General features: G+C 35.5%; 1 protein-coding gene across 1 annotated transcript in view; it reads left to right on the top strand.

Annotated features, from left to right (window-relative positions):
• LOC129004980 (ribosomal protein S6 kinase beta-2-like) overlaps window positions 1-26,052 on the top strand; it is a 139,525-nt gene that overhangs the window by 10,307 nt on the left and 103,166 nt on the right. The window contains exon 2 of the mRNA XM_054433713.1: window positions 12,126-12,169. Within this exon, the coding sequence (XP_054289688.1) occupies window positions 12,126-12,169 (44 nt within the window). The remainder of the gene's footprint in view (window positions 1-12,125; window positions 12,170-26,052) is intronic.

Below are 26,052 nucleotides of genomic sequence, written 5' to 3'. Positions count from 1 at the left end.
TATTTTTCTTCTTCGATTTGCTTACTAAGCGCAGCAAATTCAAACTACACTCGGGGGCTCGTAGCACTAGCAGGGCTACCGGTCTGACGTGCGGGCGCGTTAGTGGGATTCATTCAAGAGGTTAACATTATAGGTTATTAATGAAACAATAGAATAATTGATATTTTCTTACGGTTGTTTTTAACAGCGCAGATACGGAAGTCTACTCGAATGACGGTAGGCTATATATAGATTTTGATCCAAATCGATAATATTGCAATGATTTTAATTAATTGTACCGTATGATATAAAGAAAAACAACAACAATTAGTTTAACATTGACGGAATATATTTAGGCCTATTCATTTTATCTCATGTTTCCATTTAACTTAAGTTAGCCTAAATGTTTATAAATGGAAGAAATTAATTTTAGAAATTTATACGTGCTTACCGTTTTAACACTAACTTACCGGTATTGAAAATTGTGTTATGTGAATATCTCTATATGTGAAGTAAAGTTATTGGGAGAAGATATGTTTCTTCAGTTTATTAAAGCCATTGCAATGTTAATTTATACACCGGTTTATAGTTTTTAGCGAATTTTCCATATAGGGAATAAGCTATTACCGTAGAACTCATGGTAAGACTTGGACCTGGGACCGATTTACTTTTTCGTTTTGAGGTCCCTAGAGGCCAAAAACACCATCCGTTCAAATTCATATATATATATATATATTTATATTTATATATATATGTGTCCGTTAGCGCGATAACTCGATCATTCGAACGAGTTCGCGAACCAGCATGATCGGACTATGGGAACGGGGTTTTATATGGGGTTTTATGGGGTAAAAATAGGTTTTTCCCATTTTTGACTCTAAAAACATAAAATTTTACAATTTCTTTCCAAACCATTTTGTAGAGCTTAAAAAACAAACAATTTAGTATATTGAAGCGTTGTTGTGCGCCTAATGGTTACGGAGAAAATTCCAAAAATTTGTAAATTTAAAATTCCCATGTTATTGTTATGGAGACTAAGTCCTACAAGTCAACTGTTGTAGTTTGCTTGTTTATGAACATACTAGCTGTACCCGCGGGCTTTGTCCCGTTTAACTTCATAAAGTGAGCTCGTTCGCATGGCTCAATTACGTCCTGGTTGAAGTTCGTTCGCTACGCTCACTCACTTTTAGGCCCTGTTGCAGCAAACCTAAGTACTCGTTAAACTAATTCTATTTAAATAGGAAATAAATGTGATATTTGTATGGAGGCATTTTTGTGTAAATCCAATCAGGTTAATGGAAATTCGCTTAGTCTGCAGGTTTGTTGTGGCGGGGGTATTTAGTTTATACTTCTTAATAGCCTACTTATTTTTTATCATTAATTTACATTTTAGTTAACTTTATACTACAGTAAGTTTAAGTTACTTAATTGTGTTTTTGTTTTTATATTTATAAGCTTTATATTTATTTATTAAATATTAATAAAACTATACACAAACCAATTTTGAAATCGATGGTTAGGCCTACAATAGAAAAAAGTTATATAACTTAATCGATCCTATATCGAACCGAACAAGTTTTGATAAATATCGTTATTCATGCGATATCGTTGGTTCTCTGGGAAAGTGTACCCGATAAAACCTCTTACTAAGGCCTATTTAAGTAATATACAAATTTTAACTTAACTTTAACTTAGTAAACAAAAACAACAACACCACAGCTACTAAGTTACAATCCGGGAATGCACCACTCGAGCGGTGCCGGGCTCTGTGCTACACAACTCTTCAGGCTTCAACTGATTTAGTTAATAGGGGTTAATTTATGCCGGTGAGGTGTGAGAGTAAGCAATTGGTTCATAGAAAGAGACACATTTGGTACTCTTAGGCCTAGGCCTACTCTTAAAACTGTTGGCAGGCGATGATAACACATATTTTTTTATAAAAAACAAATATGACCCAGAGGAAAACTCTATGGTGTCACCTATGATAAGTCAACTTCTGCCTCTAGTTATGAAATTTGCTGTCCTTTAGAACTTGCTGGATCTCTATGTCTTATTTTCTACATTGTCTATTTTACCCACACTATTCATTCTATAATAAATTTGCGGTGTAGGGCTAATACCTAGGTTTAGGGCCTTTGCACACCTCACCATGGTGGCGCCACAACTAAAGACATTGAGTTACATATACAGCAGTACACTGCCACTTTGTTCGCTTGCGGTGGCCAGAGCCCCCGACTTGCTCGCCACCAGCCAAAAAGCTTTGAATCATATGGAGCACTGCACACATGCGTGACTCTATGGCGGCACTAGTATGTTTGTTTTGTCTTTTTCCGCTGTAACTTGTGATCATTAATGATTGTTCAGGTGGTAGCCTATACAATCTCAGAATCTGGTTCCTGCAATCATAATCCTTTCTTTCAATCTTCAATTATAAATTATTTAAGATGAGGATGCCACTATGTGCGTATTTTAACCCAAATATGAGTGAAGGATGAGTGTAGGATGAGTGGCGCGATCTTGTAGTCTTGTTAGTGACTAAGGTCGACATGTTCCTTAGACACAGCTGTTAATTAATAGCCCATACAGTTAATGGCAACTAAGGAACCTACAGTTTATAGTGGAATCCGAACCACATTTTTTCCTCGTAATTTACGAATTGGTCTAATTATCAGGATAGTACTGCGGATAGTTGTAAGTACTCACTAGTGCGGACGTAATCCACACCAGGGAGCATCACATCCACAGTGCATCCCTATAAATATCCACAATTCGTGACCTCCTAGTAGCTGGATTACAGGACGACGCCACCCGTCCCAGTCAACTAATTGAATAGTTCGTCAATAGTACCAACAGTCATTCATTTTTTTGTGTGAAACTTATCCGAGTTATTTCTGAGGTCCACTTAATGAGTCAAAAACACTCCTCTTGAACTGAGATCGCGTAAAAACGAATGTAGGTAGGTATCCAGTATTTTCTCATGAATTGTTTTCCCCTTTTATTTTTGTTTTCCCGCAAATAAAAAAATAATAAAATTTGACCCACAATCTTCTTTCACATCTATTACGATGAATCAATAAACTGAGCAAGTGTGGTGACTGAAGAAGTTTCCCAACCACAAGAGGCTACTCACCACCAAACGTGCTACCAAAGTGGCACCATCATAGTGGCCTAGTGTGTAAAGGCCATTAAGGATAAAATCAGAGTGGGAAAATTATATGTTAGGCCGATGTTTTTATTCCAGCAGTTATTTCTTCCCATACTTTCCCTTCTGTCCTAATGTTTGTTTATTATGTAGAGAAAACATTAACCCTAGAATTCTTCGGGGTAAATTTTGTCCAGACACATTTTTAAGACAAGGGAAAGTAGGCTATGCGAAAAGTCACCCAGTTCTTCTACCCCTAAGTACCTTCCAGTTGACTCATTTACTCGATCCCCTTGAAGTCTAGGTTTAAGCATAGTGTTCCAGTTTTATAATGGTAAACCTAATAAAAAGTCACGGCAAAGTAGGCTAAACATGTATGCCTGTCTTGACTTAACTTAATTTCTGTCAATCCAATTGGAACATAGAGCATCCACGAGACGTCTCCAGTCCTGTCTTTCTCCGGCCAGTCTTCTAAGCTCCCCCAGGTCTTTCCCTCAACAGCTGCCTCCTTCTCTACTGTCCTTCACCAAGTATTTCTTGGCCGACCTTTACCCCTTGCTCCTTGAGGATTCCATGTATGGGCTTTCTTTTCTATGGAACCACCTGGGTTTTTAGGGCCCAATACAATTCCACTTCTTTCTTATTTCTAGGTGGATTGTCTTTTGATCGCTTTGTCCCCAAAGGAAAGCCTTCACTAGCGATTCTGTCTGACCACCATATTCGGTGGATTCTTCTTAGACACCTACTAATAAACACTTGCAGTTCAGATGGGAGATAATTTTACTGTCTTCTTTCCTTGTTTCACATGCATATAGGAGATAAACGCTTTAACATTTGTATTACAGATTTTGGTACAGAGCGATGTTGCCTGTAGTGGGCAATATAAGTCAGTGTACATTTTTTACTTTTATTCTTTTTATGATATAGGCCCTTACAAACTTACTTGTGTTAACTTTTATCCTAAAAAAATATATAAACAGTGATTCTCCAAGATTCTATGTATCAAAAGTAGTCTTCGCCCCAACAACCTCAGTTAATCGGGATTGTACTGTACTGCAGAGAGGAATGATTGGGAACTGTAAGTCTTGGATTTAAATAACGTATTATTTAAACTTTTACAAATAGGAGCCTAAACCATGTTTCAAACAACATTGGAACGAATATTATTGAATATATGGAAACAATAATGGGACCTATATGATAAGATGTAAAGTCATGGGCAGAAAATGGTGACTACTCGAGAAAGGTAAAAGACATATAGGCCCTTACAAACTTACTTGTGTTAACTTTTATCCTAAAAAAAATATATATAAACAGTGATTCTCCAAGATTCTATGTACCCAAAGTAGTCTCCGCCCCAACAACCTCAGTTAATCGGGATTGTACTGTACTGCAGAGAGGAATGATTGGGAACTTTAAGTCTTGGATTTAAATAACGTATTATTTAAACTTTTACAAATAGGAGCCTAAACCATGTTTCAAACAACATTGGAACGAATATTATTGAATATATGAAAACAATAATAGGACCTATATGATATCAGAATCAGAATCAGAATGTTTTATTGCCATAATAATACATAAATGTACAGGGCAAAAGTCACTAAAACTAAACAAGTAAAATCAGACCCATTAAAATAAGATAAGATGTAAAGACATGGGCAGAAAATGGTGACTACACGAGAAAGGTAAAAGACAATATTCCAAGGATCGTAAAATCCTTCTGGCCCCACGTTGGCAGTCTAAAACTGTTAGACAACCTATATCATTAAAAAGGGAGACGGCACTGCATTTTAAATCTAAATGTGGACATTTAGAGGCTACAGTGTTAGCAAAATAAATGTTAACTGTTATAGGGCTAACAGGCAAGCCTATGTTTACTAACATGACTTAGCATTAAACAGCTGTTTCAAGCTATCAACTGATGGATAGAATGTTTGTGATGGTTGACGCAAATCGTTAGAGTTAAAACTCTCCGTGAACCAAACGACCCCTTATCTTGACATTGGTGAGAGTTGTTAAAAATTATGTAATGTCTCTTTGATTATTCACCTCAATGGACAAGCAGCATAGATTATTAAACTCTTCACAAACGTTTTTTGTCAGTATGTTTACCTACAAGTTCTATCGTTTGTACAACAGTAAAATACAAGATCATAAAGTTCCTGCAAACGGGTTTGGCCTTTTTCTACTAGATATATAATATTTTAAGCATTCCTATTCTCTTTAGAGAGATTTTTCAAGAACCAAATACTTTTTTTGGTTTCTTGAGCTTTTTGAAGCTTGGCTTAAACCCAGCCTAGGTTTTGGTTTGGTGGTTTTTAAAATAAATTATAACGAGGCCTACTGAAAGAATGTTAAAATAAACGGTTTATTAGCAAAGCTGACACATACCCATTAGCTTGTTTACAGCCCTTATCATGGGTAAGCAGCAGAAGTAAAGTTGTGATATTTTATGGGTAAAATCACAAAAGTATCAAATACTACTTAGGGTCCATACATATATTATGTAACACACTTTTGGGGGGAGGGGGTATGGCATAGCTTTACGCTGTGTTATATGGCGAAAGGGGGGTGGGGTTTGGCTAAACGTTATGTAACGCACACATTCCTCTTCAAAAATATAAAAAAAATCAAATTGATATCTAATGTTTAATTTCTAAGCTCATGAAACATTTAATAAATGTTTCAAAATTTGTATGAATGTTGAACATTTCATATTCTCATAAATATCTTTTCTGTGACAAAATTTGTTAACAAACAGCTGTTTGACATTTACTATAGTTTTACATGAATTTTATGTTAGCTTATAAAATTATTAAAATTATTTAATGTTAATTTAGCTTATAAATCTTTTATTTTGTTGTTTGGTCCTTATTGTAACTATTATTTATTTATTCATTTATCTGATATTTTTATTAGTTATAAATTAAATTGGTTTTGTTTTAATTGGGATAATTTATTTTGTTGTTTTATTTTATCATAAGTAACAATCTTGTGGTAATTATTGCGACGAACGTGACCATGGGAACCTATATTGATTTAAATATCACCAGAAACTAGATTTTTTGCTGAAAATAACGGTGCAAAAATTTTTTCTCGCTCACAAATATTAACGGAGTTACGGCTGTTTTAAGTTTTATTTACCTTTGTAAGTCTACTGACTAGTCTATTTTAATTGACGATATTTTCTCACCAGAAACCTTGTATAACTATTAAATTTATGTAAATTGTAAGTGATTTTAAGTAAATATTAGACTCACACTAACAATCAATAGGTTAATTAACGCAAACTTATTAATTTCAGCATAAAGAACGTTCGGGAAACAAGATAGCTAAGCTGTACGCAGCTAAGTGAAATGGTTAGTGGCGGGCGGCGGCGGCATGATGGATTTGACAAAATCCAGTTCCAAGTTCCAGTAATCCAATCCACTCCACAAAATAGGCCAACATTGTTACTTTAACCAATTAGCTGTTATGCCCTTTTGAATCCTTATACCTAGAATAAGGATTTTTACGTAGGCATACTTCTAAAGCCTAACAACTACTATTAAACATACACTAACAAACAATGGTAGACTTCTCATTAATTCTTAAATCTGAAGGTTTTTCCATGTCTAGTTCATGTTGGTGACACTTGAGCGCTAGTGTCATAACACTTGGTTAAATATTATCAGAGAGTACTACAGTAAAGTATTATTAAATATATTAGTAATGAACTGTGCTTTACATTTGGTAATATAACTAGGAGTACGCTCCGAAGTCGCGTATGAGAATGAACGAAGATAATTCCATGTAGGCTACCATATAATCTGTCTTTAGTCTTTGGTGCCCCTTATACCCTGCCTCTGCGGCTCGCCGCAAGTTTGTGCGGCGGCAGTGGCAGTGAGATGACCAGCGTTGCCGACACAACTTGCTCATTTTACCAGCAAAATCCGGTGGTAACCCCCGGAATTACCTGGAATAAAGTCTTGATTACCCGCAAAATCCCCTGAATTCAAATTTTAAAGATTTTGTCAAACTTTTTGGTAAAAACCTCGTTGTAACCACGTTGTTACGGTGCATTGAGAGAATTACTTATATTATACCATTCTTTCTTATATTCAGCAAACCGTTCATCATTCATTTGAAGTTTTTTTACGACTACCTTTTTTAACTGAAGTCAAATGAAATGTAATGAAATATCTATTTATGTACCTATTTGTGCAAATATTTTTATCTTTCTGAAATTAAGGTACCGGAACTCCGTTCCACTGCATTCCCCCCAAATCGAGCACTGAATAACAGTAAAACTCTATCCCCTATATCAACAATACAAATAAAAAAAACAAAACATAACATTTACAAGAGTTTAAACTTTATGCGTTAACCATGTTACCAGAAAAATAGAAGCCTGTATATAGAAACAAAGTACTGTAGGCCTACCTATGGAAATTGAATTTAAGGTAAAAATAACAAGATATATATTTAAATTTGTTTTATTTGCAAGCATTTTTGATATTGTTATTTCATTGTGTTTCAACAACTAAGTTATTTCAACTGTGCAAATACATTCTGGAGGTAGCATAAATTAATGAGTCGGTTCATTATAACCTAAACTTTACCTTCCTAATCGAACCAAACTTCAAAACACTTAATACAGTCACGAATTCGCATAAAACCCAACCTACCTTCCCCATATGCCTAACTAAGAGCTGATTATTTAGTTTCAAAACAAATTGATTTAATTCCGCATTGAGTTGAGTATAAACAGCTGTTTGCTTTCCTCACACAGTCCTCGGCCCACATTCGGACCCGCCCAGACAACGTTATATTACCATCCGAACCGCGAAATGAACCTTAGATTCGTAATTTTAGCCTTCGTTTTACATCCACTTAGGGATCTTTCCGACAAAAACTGATTACATTTTTGGAATCAGCGTGAAAAATACTGTAAGTAAATATCTAAAAATTTCATCATATCTCAATGTAGATATAATAAATAATTGCCAAATATTTTATCGGATGAGTAAACACATTTAATCTTAACAATGCATATCGACATTTATATCCAATTGAATTTTTCGATTACGAAAATTCTTTTTTTCCAATGTAAGTCGCTAAACATCATATTGATTTAAGTTATGGTTGGTACGGTTTTTGTTCATATTTAAGAAATTAAACTACTGTCTGGGACTAACTTACAATTGACCAAAAATAAATTATAAATTTGGCCTATTAAAAAGAAAGGGTAGGCTACACTTCCATATCTGTTGGCACAAACAACAATATTGATTATTCGATTGTTTAATTCGATATATCGTTTGGTTGGTTAGGTTAGGTTACCTTACCTAACTAACCAAACAATATATCGAATAATCGATATATCGATCGATATTACTCATTCGGTTGTTTGTTTCAACAGATATGGAAGTGTACCCAAAACGAACAAAACAAATAGGCCTAGGCCTACCTAATAACAAAACAACCAAGGATAAAACAATAAAATGCTTGCTTCTTTAATGTTTGGTTACCTCGGTAGGTGTACCTATGGCTCTGGGGAGTGGGATTTTTTAAACGTTATTTTTTATTTGTACCTTATGGTAAATTTATGATAGGTAAACTTAAATTCAATAGGCCTACGATATTAAGTTAAGTTGAAATCATACCGATAAGTAGTTATTCATCTGATAAAATAAGTAAGTTATCGTTGGTTCTCTGCGGAACTGTAACTTACCCAGTAGGTAAGATAGGTAGCCTACATTTTTATAAACTCATGAGAAAGATCAAAGTTAACTTACCGTAGCCTAATTTATGTATTTAAAAACTTATCTCTATAACAAATCATTCACAAAAGATTCATGTTCATTTTTAGAAATGTTACCTTTGTTATTAGGCCTATTATAAACTAAAAAGTGAGCTACACAGTGTAAAGAGTCTCCTTAAAAAATTATCTTAGGCATAAATTGTTCAATATTGAAATAGGCCTTGGCCTACATGATAAATAATGGCATGATAAATAGGTACGGTAAGTGGTATCACCTAAAAGTAAATCGATTAGATAAGTTATCGCATAGGCTATATTAAACAAATATTTCATCTGATAAGTTATCGTAGGCTAGGTTCTCTGCGAAACTGTTCCCCTGAAGATGGGTAACTTAATCTAAGTAGGCCTACTATAAGGACTCAGATCTAGTAGCTAAAAGAAAGTTATAGGCTACATTACCTTTTTAGGTCTATTTTGGTAAGTTAGAGTTATATTAAGGCCTTTTCTTAGTTGAAACTTGCTAGCGTAGGCCTACATTCTTCGACGGTGAAAAACACATTAAACACAGATTGTTGTATGAACAAACAAATAAACATAGTACTGTGACATTGGACACAGATTTTAACAAAACATTTGACAGGCCAGACCATACCTAGGCTAGGCAACACGGCCATCTAGGCAATTTATGTTAACAGACACACTTTACACAAAAAAAACTTAACATGACACAGCACTTCCTCGCTTCACCGCCTTCCTTCAAAAGCTTAGACCAAATTCAGGAAAGCTCCTTCCTATTGCCTATTCTTGTGTCCATTGGCTGAGTTTCATCCGCTCTTCATCCGAACTGAGTACTTGTTCTAGGTTAAACACTCCTTTTATCTATGGTTAAACTTAACTTAATGCATGAGGTTTGAGTTGAATCTAAAATGCAGTTTAACTGCATTACTTGCCTACGTAATTTAAATGGTTAGGATTTTATTCACAAATGTTTAAGACCTACTTAGGTTGCCGTCTTATCATCAATAGCAGAATGCACTAAACCTTGAGGAATATGTTCTATCTATGACTTAGCATTTCTGATTCTGTCTAAAGTGAGTGAACTGCAGACGACCGATGAAAAAAGGATATATTAAATGAAAAAAACCTTATTTGAAAAAAAGTCTTAGTACTTATGTTATATCGTTATTCAGTAATATGAATGTACAGTAACTAAATATTTCGGGGCAAAATTTGAATGACTGAATAGATAAAGCCACCGTTGCGACGCCTTACTGATTTTTAATTTAGAAAAATATAACTAAAACCATTGATTATTGGATAATGAAATCTTAACTAATATTAATTAGTCAAAGCTAACACTTAACTTTTAGCAAGTTAGGAAACAATAGTAGACTTTCACCCACGGCATCGTTTACCGTCACGTCGTACTTATTATATAGCACAGCCTACTGAAGAAATGTAGCCTGTAGAATAAACATGTAAATATTTATTTTTCAATCAATTGCGATATATTTTAGTAGATAATTTGTTAACTCCACCATTATTTTCGTAAATACATTATTATCCTAGAAATTGTAGAGTTATAATGAAAATACTGTATGACTGTTACTCTATGGATGAAAGAGTAGTCGTTCTCTTTGTCTCAAGAAAACGACAAAATTGTAGGTCGTAAAATGTAAACAAATAATAAAAAGAAGAAGGTAGCTTAATGTTAATCTTATGGGACAAAATTAAAAATGTTTTTTGAAGATTTTATAATAATTACGGAACAAATATTTTTGAACAACGAATGGTCGCAAGATATAGTGGTATAGAATATTTGTGCAACACATCAAGTTTATAACTTTAGTCATTCTCGAGATTTCGATCAACAGAAAGATGCATTTCACCCCAGTATGAGAATTCACTTCGTTCATTCAACCAGGGGATGAGTGATTGTGTTATTGACTTAAATTAACACGTTGATTAGTCTATGAATACTTATTATTATTAAAATTAAACTATTCTAAACTAACCTAACCAAACCAAACTTGCTGTAGCGTAAAATATAAGTATGATGACAGAAAAGGCATGTGTGGAAGGCAAGTCGGATTTTATGCGGATTCGTGACTGCATTAAGTCGTTTGAAGGTAGGTTAGATTAGGTAAGTTAAAGTGTAAGTACTTATACTGAGTTGATAATTTATATTACGCACAGGCAGTTGTTGTGCAATTAAAATAGTGTGTTAAGCACAATGAAATCGTTATTTTGTTGTGTTTAACACACTATTTTAATGGCACAACAACTGTCTGTGTGTAATATAAATTATCAACTCGGTTCACTATAACCTACACTTTACCTTCCTAATCTAACCTAACTTCAAAACACTTAATACAGTCACGAATCCGCATAAGCCCGACTTGCCTTCCACACATGCCTAAATAAAATCATTCTGAAATAAGTTATTCAGTGCCGTGTTGTTTCTTAGATGTTTGTAGCACATGTACTTTAAATGACTTGATTGGCCTATTTGTATTCTCTTCAATTTCGTATTTTCATTTTCATTTCACGTTCAGCATGGCCTGTTTTTCTAGTGGGGCCTTGGTATAGAACAAAAAGATAAAAATATTAAGGCTTTATAATACTTTGATAAAGATTTTATGTTTGAAACATATTTAATAGTGGAACATTTAAACGTTGTTGAGTGCACAGTTGTTCTGCGATTGAGGATTTATATATTTGGACTTATCCAAAAGTAAAATAGTTTTCTGTGGAAACAAAATGTGGCACTATTTCAAATCATGACTAATACAGAATGTTGTGATTATTTAAACCTACAAAACAGTTGGTGAAATTAACATCTGCTTTTAAATTATATTTATTTGTAAACATTGTAGTTCCAAAATTCTGATATTGGACCCCTTAAAACCCTCTGAGGTGGAGCCCTTCTGCTGGATTTGCTCCAAACTTCACACAAACCGTCCTTGAGTAATGTAGAATAATGCCTGAAAGTTTCATTACAATCTGACGAGCAGTTTCGGAGTCCATAGAGTATATACATACATACATACGCTTACATACATACTTCCTCTTTTATAGATATAGATTACATGGCTTAAGTTTTTTTTTTATTTTGTTTATTATTGCCTGTTTTTTTATGGCACTTCTTTAGTAGCCCTACACTTCTCTGCTTTTCAAAGACATGCCAACACAGACAGGCTTTAAGTATTAGTTGTATATCTAAATTTAGTAAAATATGTACAACACATTTTGTTTCAGGCGGACTACGATGAAGATCCCAACATAAATGGCATCCCTATTGAGTAAGTAAAAGTGTTATCACCATGTTAACTTTGCCTATATCATGTGATAGAGACCTTGGAAGAATTGTTCAATATTCCTGCCGTAGTTTGGACTTTCAATCCGTAGTTGTACTAGCCTTTATGCAAAAACGAGACAATTGAATTGTCCAACTCTGGAACTAGCTTATCCGTTTTGAGAGGCAGAATCGACTAACCATCCCACTCTCGAATTGCCTGACCTCAGAAACAGCTAACTCGATTATGTCCCTTTGCTGAAGTCACTAATTCGGGAACTAGTGAACCTGGCCTCACTTATTACACAAAGTGTTGTCAACGTTATGACAATATATCATGGACTGCAAAGTGTCTCAAATATATCCAGTGATAATGTAGACAATGGCTTTTGCTTGTTAACTAAAATTTTTGACATTTTATACTCTATTATTATATTGGTACTTGGCGACTAATCATTAGTATACTCTGAGAGCAATCTTTGGTCAATTTCATTAACCCAAATATATTTTTCCAGTCTATTTGTAATTTGACCGTTATTGATAGTAATAGTAATACTGTTGTTGACTTTGTTTATGTAAGCAGCAGTTATGATTTGTATGTATTGTATTCAGTTTGTTGTTATTTTTTGTAACCAACACACCCATTTATCTAAAAATAAAAATATATCTAATCTATATAAATAAAATTAGAGTTTTGTCTGTACATTGCTCAGAATCATAAATGTTTAGGTTATTTTTATGTTTTATACATTAAAGAAGCCGAAACAAGTCTCATCTAAATTTCTGTCCGTCTGTCTGTCTGTCTGTAACACTCAAGATGGCATTTTACGCAATCTTCTCCAGGAAAACAAGAGTACCTATCAAGATCCAAGTCATTTTAATGTATTCACTGGATAGGTGAGAGTGTCTTTAGCCATTCAAATATGGCCTCACTACTTTGTAAATTAAATTATGGACGCAACCATTTCCGATTACGTTTCGAAAGCAAATCCCAAACAAGTGAGATTAAAAACGTTTTTCTTACATAACGAATTTAATTAATCGCAAGTGGAATAATATAGTGTAACCGTAAATGAAATTAAATAACTAATCATCATCCAAGTCAGGAACCAGAGATTCTTTGTGTATAAAATTGTTCTTGAGTTTTGATAACCAGAAAGAAGAACTTGAATCAGTGTTGTATAGGGCTGAGAAACTTAAATTTATTAATGATCGTCGCCAATAGCTTACGAACACGGTTTCCACTCATTGACGGCGCTTCAATGGCGATTGTGTAAAGTGTAAAGTAAAAAATCACAACTGCAGTGGATGATTGTATTGTAACAGAGGTTTACGGTTTACGGATGGTGCTAAACTCGCTTTTCCAATGTGTCACTTTCTGTTCCTACTCACCGTGTGATGCAATCGCTGAACCATACACAGCCAATAGGCCTATAATGCTATAGCCCATCTCTTGGGTAATTACGCCTACCCAATTAATCATAACAACCTTTTCGATGACTGTTCTTGATACCGGTACTTTTCCCTAGAACACACGGCCTCCCTACTTCAGAAATAAAATTACAAACGTCCAAAAACCCAGCATTGTGTGATTTTTGTCACATTTCCTTCTAATGTAGATATACTAATCATTGTTTAGAGAATACGTAATCTATTAAATAACAAAAAGTTGTTTGTATAAGGTTGTTTTTTTCTTTCAAACTGATACCAATAAGTTTACATTAAAAGTTCTTTACAAATAAAGCAATTAATGGGAAATAACTTTTATGGCCGTTATCTTTTTACGAGTAAATCCAAAACCAAGAGATCAATAACCTTGGGACTTGATTAAAACACATTTAATTGGTTGTATGTACTTCTGAACTGTAAACGTTGGTTTTTGGTACTGGTTCTTTGTCTTAGAACTATTGGCAGCAGCAATAATTATTTTTATGTACCAACACATCACTGTAATTTACAAATTAGTTATCGTTGATGTTGCACCTTATTTATACAGTCGTATTACAGCCGTATTCAATTTAATTGATGTCTTAACTGTATAAGTTTTGCTTTTTCTGTCTGGATTCCAAAATGTTAGTTTATGCTAGCCTAAGAAAATGATAACTCATTTTAGTAAAACATTGTTCAGCAAACCATCATGAATTGTTTACGATTAACGTTGTTTATGTAGCCTATCAATAGTTCGTGGCCTATTTTGGTAATTTGGCCTATTGGTTTTACCAATCTAAATCGTAAATAGTACTTCAACTGCTGTTCTTAATATAAGAAGGTTTCAACTGACTACTATAAGGGGGGGTGCGTAGAACGGGCACAAAGCTATTAACACAATAAATTTGATTTATAAGCACAATAATATGAAATTAAATATTACTTTATTATCACAAAACATTTCACAAATCCAGTGTAGCTGGTGAAACAGATGAGATCTTTAACGCTGCAAAATAAAATAAAAATACCCCGCTGCAGCAAACCTGAAGACTTAGTAAATTTCCATTTACCTGTCTGGATTTCTACTAAAATATTCCCTAAAAATTGTCAGATTTATTTCCTATTTAAATAACATTATTTTTAGTGAGTACTGAGGTTTACTGCTATGGGGAAGATATTGTGGTGTTTTTTTTTTTATTGAAATGTTGATAGGTTAGTGGGTCAGTCCATGTCAAATCAACACACCTATTTTACCTCACCATCTTAAATTTAAATGAAATTTGCTATATAGGTTACCTTTATGAAGACTAAAAAAATACCAAATTTCAGCTCAATATCTCAAACGGATTCCAAAATACGGCCATTTGCAGTTTTAAAAAAACGGTCAAAATTGTGCTGAGGTAAAACGTCTAAATTGTCATAACTCTTCTCCTGTTTAAGTTAGAAACATGGGAAAGGTGTCATTTTTTAGTTCTTTTTATGCCCTTTCTAATGATATACAACACATAATAGGTTATGAAAACAACATTTTTTCAAATTCAAAAATACATTTTCAAATAAAATAGGCATATTAAAAAAAAAAAACACATTCAGTACTCTATTATTTCCTAAAAAATATATAAAGTTGTTCATGTTACCACTAATGTGTACATCAAGTTTGGTTATGGGATTGCAATGGGTTCATGGTGAAAATAATTCAAAACCAACGGTGGTTTGTTTAATTTTATGTATTTTTGTTGGTAGGTACCTATATACAATCATGTTATATCTAATATTGAAATGAAATTCAACCTTGACTGTTGCATACACATGAAACACATTGTAATTTCATTATGTTAATGACGAAGACTAATAAAAAATATACATTTAAATTACGAATTTTGTTAAGGCCAGTTTTATTTATTTGGAATTTTTTTCAAGAAATGAATGATAGTCTATTGTATTACAAATATTTTGGTTGTTTGTTACATGAAATAAATAAAATGCCATCAACAATATTCATGTTCATAAAGTGCTCATCAATGTAGGTTAAAAAGAAACTTACATACGACAAGTCTATATGTGTTGGAGGTACTGTGATAACATTTCATTGGTTCTTAAAATCTCTTCTTCGGTTAGGGCGTAATTCTGCCTATTGGAGTAGTTGGATTCACAGTACATAATACATCAGTGAATGGTAGCCATAGTACATCTGGTCGTCTGGGGTATCTAAATGATGTTGGTTGGAAGAATGTAACTTTTACTTCGTCTTCGTCTTCCTTTTTGTCCATTGTATAAGCAAGCCACTAGTTGGAGTCGTATACAATACCTATGTAACCATTACAGTCTGCGCTTAGTCTGCAGGTTTGCTGTGGCAGGGGTATTTACAGTATTTATCTTGTGATAGAAAATTATTTTGTACATTTAATTTTGTTCTTATGCACTTCCACATTTATAGTGAAAATGAATTAAAACAAAATTAAATGTACGGTACACAAATCATCTTGTACTATACTTCATAAGAAGAAGTGAAACATGAAGAAGTATCACATTCCATTTATGTATAATTATTAACAATTGTAATGTCTACTAAGTGCATTAATTTTTACCATTTATTCTACTCACTAAAAGGAACAAAAAATGTCAAACATAAATTTTCCAACCCCACCCTAAGTTGTAATGATTCGGCATTATGTGTATTTTTAAAAGTATCTGTAATTGCTTCACTAACGAGCATAGAAATCTAACCAATACCTGTACAGCATTATTGAGCGGAGCGAGGGAAGCGAGCGAAGCTCTTATACGTCGACTCTTATGCATTTCGTAATACGCAAACTCCTCCTAGACGGCTGAATCAATCGTTTTCAAATTTTGCATGGTGATAAAGACCATATTGGTGAGTGACAACATCTATATGGCGTTAAAAAAGTCTCTCAGGAATCCGCCCCACTGGGTCTCAAAGTTTCTATGTAATTCTTATGGAAGCAGTATTTGACACATGAACAAAGACATTATAATCAGCTGTTGACTTTTGAATGCAGTAGATAAAGAAATAACTAAGAGCATTATATATCCACAGATATTAGAATGGGGTAGCGGATTTTTATCCCCCTGGAATTTTACCCCCTGGGCAAACGTGACGTCACAAACCAGGGGGTAAAATTCCGGCCGCAAACTTTTGAGTTTCGCGACATCAGCTCGATGGATTAAACGCGGAATTAAACATATATTTTCACGGTTGTGAATTTAATCAGAAAACATCAAATTATAAAAACCTAGAGTGTACGGCCCGGATTTTTACCCCCGGAATTTTACCCCCTGGATTTTTACCCCCGAAATTTTACCCCCTGGCCAGATAAATAAATTAGTGAGAATGATTAATTATCTATATTCTGTTTTAATTTAATTGTAAACATTTTATTATTAAGTAGCCTATCTTAATTTATTTGTAACAACAACTAATCGAACAGGTTTTTGATTTTAATTTTGAGATTCCAGTATCAGGATTTGACCTTTGAAGCCAACTGTTGATTAATATGACGTATAAACAAACATCAGAATGTTAATTAATTCGAAGATTTCTTTAACGATTTATTATATAAACGTGGTAAAACAATGTTTTTGTTTGTATTGTAACAATAACAAAATATGCCTTATTGTTTCTTTAAGAAGAATTGTTCACCCAATTATGATTAAATGAGCTACTCAGTTTATTTTACATACTTATTAACCAACAGTTGGCCCCAAACGCAAATCCCGAACATCAAAATTAAACAGCGAATTCTGTTGACTTAGTTAAGATTAAAAAATAAATAAATAAATAAAGGTAGGCGACTAAATAATGAAATGTTTACAATTAATTAAAAACGGAAATAAGAAAATCAATCATTCAATTTCTAAAATTGGCCAGGGGGTAAAATTCCGGGGGGTAAAAATCCGGGGGTAAAATTCCAGGGGTTAAAATCCGGGGGTAAAATTCCGGGAGTAAAAATCCGGGGGTAAAAATCCGCCCCCTACATCTTCAGTTATCTAAACGCTAGTCATATGGACAGGGTGTACAATTCTGGTTTCTATCGCTAATCTAATTAATCACGCTCTGGCTATTTTCATTAGACTTCCAAATCCGCGGGGGTAAAATTCCGGCCACGAACAAACTTTTGGTCACTCAGGTTACTACGTCATAGTGACGTCAGCTTTGCCCAGGGGGTAAAATTCCAGGGGGATAAAATTCCGGCGACCCATTAGAACAGAAACGGTATGGATCATAAATATAATCAAATGACGACACTAGCTTGAGGTCTGTCACTTAGAAAGTGGTGAAGGAAGTAGTAAAGGTGAGCAGTCTGGAGTGTGGAAACTGTTTATGACGATTAGATTAAGGTATCTGCAATCCTAAAATGCTATTGGAAGGGAAGGAAACAGGTCCGTGATGTAGGAAGTGGTGAAGGAAGTAGTAAAGGCAAGTTGTTCGGAGTGTGGGATCTGTTAATGACCAATAGATTAAGGTATTTGCAATCCACTAATGCTAAGAGAAGGGAGGGAAACAGGTCCGTGAGGTAGGAAGTGATGAAGGAAGTAGTAAAGACGAGCAGTCTGGAGTGTGGGAACTTTTTATGACTATTAGATTAAGGTATCTGCAATCCTATGATACTATGGGAAGAGAGGGAAACAAGTCGGTGATGTAGGAAGTGGTGAATGAAGTAGTAAAGGCAAGCAGTCCGGACTGTGGAAACTATTTATGACGATTAGATTAAGATATCTACAATCCTTAAATGATATGGGAAGGGAGGAAAATAGGTCCGTGACGTAGGAAGTGGTGAAGGAAGTAGTCAAGACATAAAATGAGGTTACTAACCTGTCGTCAATCAATCCTCTATTGTCTTGGATGACTAGTTTCGGGGTTAAAACCCCATTTTCAAATCTCTTCAGTCTTCAAAAGTCAAACATGTTTTCTTGCATAAGCCGTCGTCAAAATTACTTCACACATACACATAAACACACACGAAAACATTTATATTTACAAATCATGTACATGCGCGTGAGGCCGGCCAAGGACAAAACCAGACTGCGGGGTTTGATAAGAGTGTAGGTTAGCCGAAACTAGTCATCCAAGACAATAGAGGATTGATTGACGACAGGTTAGTAACCTCATTTTATGTCAATAGATCAATCCTGGAGGCAAATTATGTATAAATAAAGTAGTCAAGTCTAGCTGTCCAGAGTGTGGGAACTGTTTATGACGATTAGATTAAGGTATCTGCAATCCTAAAATGCTATTGGAAGGAAAGGAAACAGGTCCGCGACGTAGGAAGTGGTGAAGGAAATAGTAAACGCAAGCTGTTCGGGGTATGGGATCTGTTTGTGACCATTAGATTAAGGTATTTGTAATCCTATGATGCTATGGGAAGGGAGGGAAACAAGTCCGTGACGCAGGAAGTGGTGAAGGAAGTAGTCAAGGCAAGCCGTCCGGAGTGTGGAAACTGTTTATGACGATTAGATTAAGGTATCTACAATCGTAAAATGCTATGAGAAGGGAGAAAAACAGGTCCGCGATGTAAGAAGTGGTGAAGGAAGTAGTCAAGGCGAGCTGTCCGGAGTGTGGGATCTGTTTGTGACCAATAGATTAAGGTATTTGAAATCCAATAATGCTAAGGGAAGGGAGGGAAACCGGTCCGTGACGTAGGAAGTGGTGAATGAAGTAGTAAAGGCGAGTTGTTCGGAGTGTGGGATCTGTTTATGATGATTTTATTAAGGGATCTGCAATCCTAAAATGCTATGGGAAGGGAGGAAAACAGGTCCGAGACGTAGGATGTGGTGAAGGAAGTAGTCAAGGTGAGCTGTCCGGAGTGTGGGAACTGTTTATGACGATTAGATTAAGGTATCTACAATCTTAAAATTCTATGTTAAGATCATTGTGGTGTGAGTAGCCTCCGGATTGCGAATAATAACTATGATAGTGGTTTAAATACCTTATTCTTGCAATCCAATTGTTGTCTTCACAACTAGTTTCAACCTGCTAGGAGGTCATCATCAGGTGAGTACAAGGATGATATTACTTCATATGAAGGTCGTCAGTAACAGTTTTTTCACATTCACACAAACACACGACGAATAAACACATAGTGCGCACACATATACGGCCGATAAAAACATTTAACTCGACAAGCGGACCCCTGTTGATAATGCGGAAGTTGCGTCTAGACTGTAGGGTAAACAGCTGGTCAAGCATCACGCGCATTTTCTTATCGCTCGTTTTCATTAATGCTGCTGTAATTATGCTGATGAGTAATTAAATGTTCGGCAAAGGTTGAAGTTTGTTTTGAGGTGGTCTTCTTTGGTACGTGCTCCTTAAAGCGTTTGGAGAAAGAGCGGGAAGTTTGGCCTATGTAATACTTATTACAATCTGAACAGTTGATTTTGTAAACACCACTTTTTTCATATTTAAGTTTAGTTGTATTTGGTCTTTCTTTCAGAAGTGGTCCAAGATTGTTTTTTGTTCTAAAGGATACAGTTATGTTATTTTTCCCCATTAATGATTTGAATTTATTACTAAGACACGAATTATAGTCAGCTGATAAGAACTTTTTATTTTGGTTCACTCTTTCTGTTTTGTTTTGGTGTTTCAAAATTAATTTATCTATTAACGTGGTCGTGTATCCATTGGAGACGGCAATGTGTTTTATGATGTTTATCTCTTCGTTGTAATCGTCCGTGCTCATTGGAATTGATAACAATCTATTTACAAAACAATGATATGCGGCTAATTTCTGTGAAAATGGATGGTGTGAGTCTGAATGTATTGTTTGGTCGGAGCAGGTGGGTTTTCGGTAGATTTTAAACTGTAAGCTGTCATTATGTTTTGATATGGTAAGGTCCAGAAAATTAATGGAATTATTTTTCTCCTCTTCTAATGTGAACTTAATATTATTGTGAATATGGCATAAATAAGCATTTAGAAGGGATAGCTGTCTGTTGTTACCATTGAACAGGACAATGGTATCGTCTACATATCGATAGTAGAAAATTATTTTGTTCTTATATCGGTTGGAGTCAGTAAACAAGTGCTGGTTCTCGATGTGGTTTAAGAATACTTCAGAAAGAATGCTGGAGAGGGGGGAGCCCATGGCTAGGCCGTCATTTTAAGAGAGGGAAACAGGTCCGCGACGTAGGAAGAGGTGAAGGAAGTAGTAATTTGAGCAGTGTGGAGTGTGGGAACTGAAAACCATTTGTAGCAGTTAGATTAATGTATCTGCAATGCTGAAATGCTATGAGAAGGGATGAAAGCATGCCCACGGCATAGGAAATGGTGAAAGAAGTGGTAAAGGCTAGCAGTGTGGAGTGTGGGGAATGTTTGTGGCAATTAGATTATTAACGTATCTAAAATACTAAAATGCTATGGAAAGTGATGAAAACAGGTCCGTGAAAACATAGGAAGTGGCTTAGGAAGTAGTAAAGTATGAGCATAGTGTGAGAACCGTCTGTGGCAGTTAGATTAATGTATCTTCAATCCTAAAATGATATGAGAAGGGGAAGAAACAGGCCCTACGACGTAGAAAGTGGTGAGGGAAGTAGTAAAGGCTGGCAGTGCAGAGTGGGGGAACTGTTTGGGCAGTTAGATAAATTTATCTGCAATACTTAAATGCTATGAGAAGGGAAGGAAACAGGTCTATGACGTAGGAAATGGTGAAGGAAGTAGTAAGGCTAGCAGTACAGAGTGTGGGAACCGTCTTTGGCAATTACATTAATGTATCTGCAATCCTAAAATGCTATGGGAAACAGGTCCACGACGTAGGGGGGGGGGGGTGAAGGAAGTAGTAATGGTGAGCAGTGTTGAGTGTGGGAATGGATGTATCTGCAGAGTTTTAATTTATTATTAATGTTATGGGAAGAGATTGTAGACTGTAAAATGATTACGAAGCACGAATCAGTACATATTTTCGATACATGCAATCGTTTACAATTGAAATTTACAACTGAGTTGACAACAGCTGTTTTTTACTCCATAAAGGCTAAAAACAATTTTTACTCCCTAGAGAAAAAAAGTCCACTTTAGACCCGCAACGCATGCATTGAAAACGACTGATTTTACTGCAGTATGACAAAAACAATATAATATGAACCCAGGGCCGTATTTAGAATCTATGAGGCCCCCGGCGGCTCTCACCAGAGAGGCCCCACTCTATATTCTGACTCTTCAAAGGTTGGAGCTTAAGGGTTTAGAAATACACATGGTATTGCTTCAAGTCGATCAATTGACCTTTTGTTTCCAACAATCTGATTGAAAGAGTCCTAGGAGACTAGCTAATAAAAGGGTCCATTGATTTCTTGCATTAACGCTGACATGTCATCTCAGTCCCTTCCGATCACGTCGGAATCATGAACGTCTCGACATGTGGCCGCGGGGAAATGGTGAAAATCTTGCGTGAGCGCTGAGACGTTATCTCTGTCTCCTCTGATCGTGGCGGATTCATGAACGACTCATGTGGTCTCAGAGAAATGGTGAACATCTTGCGCGGCTGTGTAGACATCATCATCGTCTCCCACGGTCACGAAAGCGTGATCGTCGTCTTGCGCAATAGTGGCAAAATCATGAACATCTCTCGCGAACGAGTCAGAATCATGAACGAGTCGATTTAAAGAGTCGTTCTCAGAGCTTAGTCACCCTCTGTTTGCCTCCCCCTCGGCTCAAAACCCGATTTGTCCCTAAGTTTCCGTGTCCCTAAGTTTCCTCGTCCCCATCTTTCCGGACACCTAGACATCATCAACGTCCCCTGTGGTCACAAAAACGTGATCATCGTCTTTCACGATAGGGGAAAAATAATGAACGTCTCCCGCGGCCGTGTAAACGTCATTAACGTCTCCCGCGGTTCCAAAAACGTGATCGTCGTCTTGCGTGATAGCAGCAAAATCAAGTTCATTTCCCGCACCATTGTCTCCCGCGGTCACAAAAACGTGATCATCGTCTTTCGCGGTAGCGGCAAAATCATGAACATCTCCCGCGGTTTCGAAAACGTGATCGTCGTCTTGCGTGATAGCGGCAAAATCAAGTTCATTTCCCGTGGCCGTGTAAACGCCTTCATCGTCTCCCGCGGTCGGGATACAATCTTGGACTTCTTCCGCGATGACGGGCGAATAGAGACAACTCCTACGCTAACGGGGAAATAGCGAGGATCTTTTGCGGTCTCTCAAATTTCATCAACAGCTCCCGCTATCGCAGCGAAAAAGATGATTAGTGAAATAAATTCATCAAGAAAATAATATTTGAGGCCCCAAGTGAGGCCCCCTTCTAGGCCGAGGCCCCCGGCAACCGCCGTGTCCGCCGTTAGGGAAATACGGCCCTGTATGAACCCTTGATGACTCCGCTCAATTTTGTGGATGCCTCTGCGAACGCCATCTAGTAATTTACACCAATGAAAAGAGTGTTAAATTTCCTACAAAATCATTGCAACACCCTTAACATACAATCATATTTCCACCGTTGTATGTCTCACATAACATAAATAAAGAAGATTGTAAATTACTTCTTTACAACTTCAAAGTGGTGTTACAACTATTAACTCTAATGCGATAGTTTGTCAAATTACATAAGAATAAGAATAAGAATGCTTTATTGCCGTAACACTGGTTTACATGCATGGCACAGTCAAGGAAATGTCTTAGAACTAAGGTTTTAACTAAGGTTTAATTTAACATAATTTATAAAGTCTATTTCTCTATATGGGCACAGGTTTAACAGGTAGTTTTTAAGTACTATTTTAAATTTAGAACAATTATAACATCTAATTGAAGGAACGAAGTGAATTCTCATACTGGTACAAAAAGCATCTCATGTAAATCCAAAAAGTCAAGAACGACTACGTATTTGAAGTTGATGTTTTGCACAAAGTTTCTTTATCATATTATCTTGGTTAAGTTCGTTATTGGAGATTATTTGTTCAGTAATTATAATAAAATCCTAAATAAACCATTTGAATTTTTCCCCAAAAGAATAACATTAGGAGCTACCTTCTTCTTTTTTTTTGAGCAACAACTTTGTTGTGAATTCTAGGGACTGAAGTGAATTCTATTATTTCTTTCATCCATGGAGTAAACAGTGTAGGTATATTATATTAGTCATTAGTATGGTATATTAGTTTATTAGTTATGGTTTTATGCATAATAAATCTTTAAATTATAATTATAAAAAAAAAATTCATCTGAGGAAATAAATATGGGATTTAAAAACATCCACTGCAATGTATTACAATCGATAAAAATATTTTAAATTGTTACATGTTTTAACTTTTTACATGTGTTTATGGTTGTTTGTTTAGTAGGCTTGAATTGTGATTAAGACTGTAACCCTTGGGCCGAACTTCATCACTTGGGTGGCATGATGGATTTCCAAAAATAAGTGGTTTTGGTTTTAACATTGTCTTGAGCTTTTTATATTATTAATTTTCAATCTTATTATTATAGCATACTATTAAATGCCTATGCCAATCAGATTTTTTGTAAAGAGACATTTTTTCAAACATAGTGTCCCTTTTTTTTCTTATCGTCGTAACGTCGTCGTCGTCGGTTCGGTTGTGTTGTTGTGTTTTGTTTGTTGTGTTTTCTGTTGTCAGTTGTCACTTGTCAGTCGGTGTTGCCTCCTGTTGGTTCTTGGCTAGGTGTTGATGTTGGGTGCTGTAATATAAAATAGTGAAAGGTTTCTGGTACAGTTTCTTAACTGGGCTACGCTAATATTGATTGAAACTACCTATCGATTCGATTAGTAAACCTTCATGCGATTTTTTCATCCATGTCAATGGCAAACACTAGATCTAGGATCTACTCTAGATGAACTCAGGGATTAGGGAGGCATGGCAATTGATTGGTTGGACTAAGCAAGGAAGTAACTTAAATTACTGTGTCTGGTTAGGCCTAGGCCTAAGTGTTTTAAAATGTAATCGTCATTGTTGAGATATGATATTTCAAGTGTTATTTTGAAACTAGGCGTATAACTTAACGTTATCCGGTAGGTCTATAAGCTAAGTAAACTTAGATAGGCCTACACTAACAAATTAGGCCTAAGTTATCAAGTGTAACTGACAGAGTGTTCCTTATCAAAGTTAGGGAAGCCTGCAATCAAAGGTAATAGCCTACCTTGGCCTTTTCTACAGTCTAAAATGTAAGTTAAAGGACCTAGGCCTAAGTTAATAGATAAATTTCTTCTAAACTTTTAACTAAGTTAGCCTATCTGTGAACTTAAGCCTGATTTTCCTAGGCACGGAGTGCGGAAAAGCGATTAACAACGCATTCCGATGCACTTCTAGGTAAACAGTTAAGTTAATATTGACTTAAACTTAACTTAAATGACTGTAAGAGGCCTAACTTACCTAAGGCAAGAGGAGTCTATATATAAGGTTACATTACCTTGATCGCCAAGTGATCCATGTAATAAATTCCAAAAATAGGATTACTCGCGTTTCGACGTTAAAGGGTCATTGTCAAATCGTAAGTTACAAAAACTTTCTAAACCATATGGTCAAGTCACAGCCTTTCCGACACACACAAAAAATACATTAAGTTACCAGTACAAAAATACATTTAAAATTAGGCCTACTAACTAATTTGTGGTAATACGACTGATCTGCTCGCATGCCAAGACTCGACTGCTCGACTCGAGCATTCGAGTCTCGTCATGCGAGCAGATCTGTCGTATTACCACAAATTAGTTAGTAGGCCTACTTTTAAATGTATTTTTGTTGCTTGGCAGTCGAGTCTCGGCATGCGAGCAGATCTGTCGCGTTAGCCTACTTACCACAAGTTAGTTAGTAGGCCTACTTCTAAATGTATTTATGTACCGGTAATGTGTTTTTTGTGTGTGTCGGAAAGACTGTGACGTGACCATATTATGGTTTAGAAAGTTTTTGTACGATTTGACAATGACGCTTTGACGTCGAAACGCGCGTAATCCTTTTTTTGGACTTACATGGATAACTTGGCGATCAAGGTAATGTGTGTTTTGCACCCCATTTCTGTGCCTAACTTAGGAAACTCCGGCTTCAGTAGGCCTACTGGGTGAGTTAGGTTTATCAGTTTGCAGTCAAGTTTCCATAATTACTGTACTAAAGCCTAAGTTAGGCTTAAAGCATTCATTTCATAGCTCATCAGAATCTATAAAAATTGATTCATGTGACTATTGTTCTAACTTAAAAGCCAGTTAACCTCAGAATTTCTCATTTAGTAGGCCTAGGCATGGGTGCAGTTCCGGTAAAACCTGCAATATTTTATCAAATTAATAATATATCGATTATGGTTCGGTTCGATGAATTTTAATAATTTAACTTAAACTTACTTACTTAGGTCTAACCTAAAAATAATAACAAGCAAAAATGATCCAATTTTGATGAAATTTGGTGAAAGTTAAACGTGTCAATCTAAATTTATTCTAATGACTTCGCAAAGCAGCATGATCGGACTATGGGAACTATGGGGTTTATGGGGGGTTTAACTTAT

The sequence above is a fragment of the Macrosteles quadrilineatus genome, unplaced genomic scaffold (genome assembly GCF_028750875.1).
Source record: "Macrosteles quadrilineatus isolate MER2022 unplaced genomic scaffold, UCM_ALF_1.0 Scaffold_13__1_contigs__length_4303367, whole genome shotgun sequence".
Taxonomy (NCBI): domain Eukaryota; kingdom Metazoa; phylum Arthropoda; class Insecta; order Hemiptera; family Cicadellidae; genus Macrosteles; species Macrosteles quadrilineatus.
The sequence above is the reverse complement of the archived record's forward strand: the minus strand, read 5'-3'. Positions and strand labels throughout refer to the sequence as shown.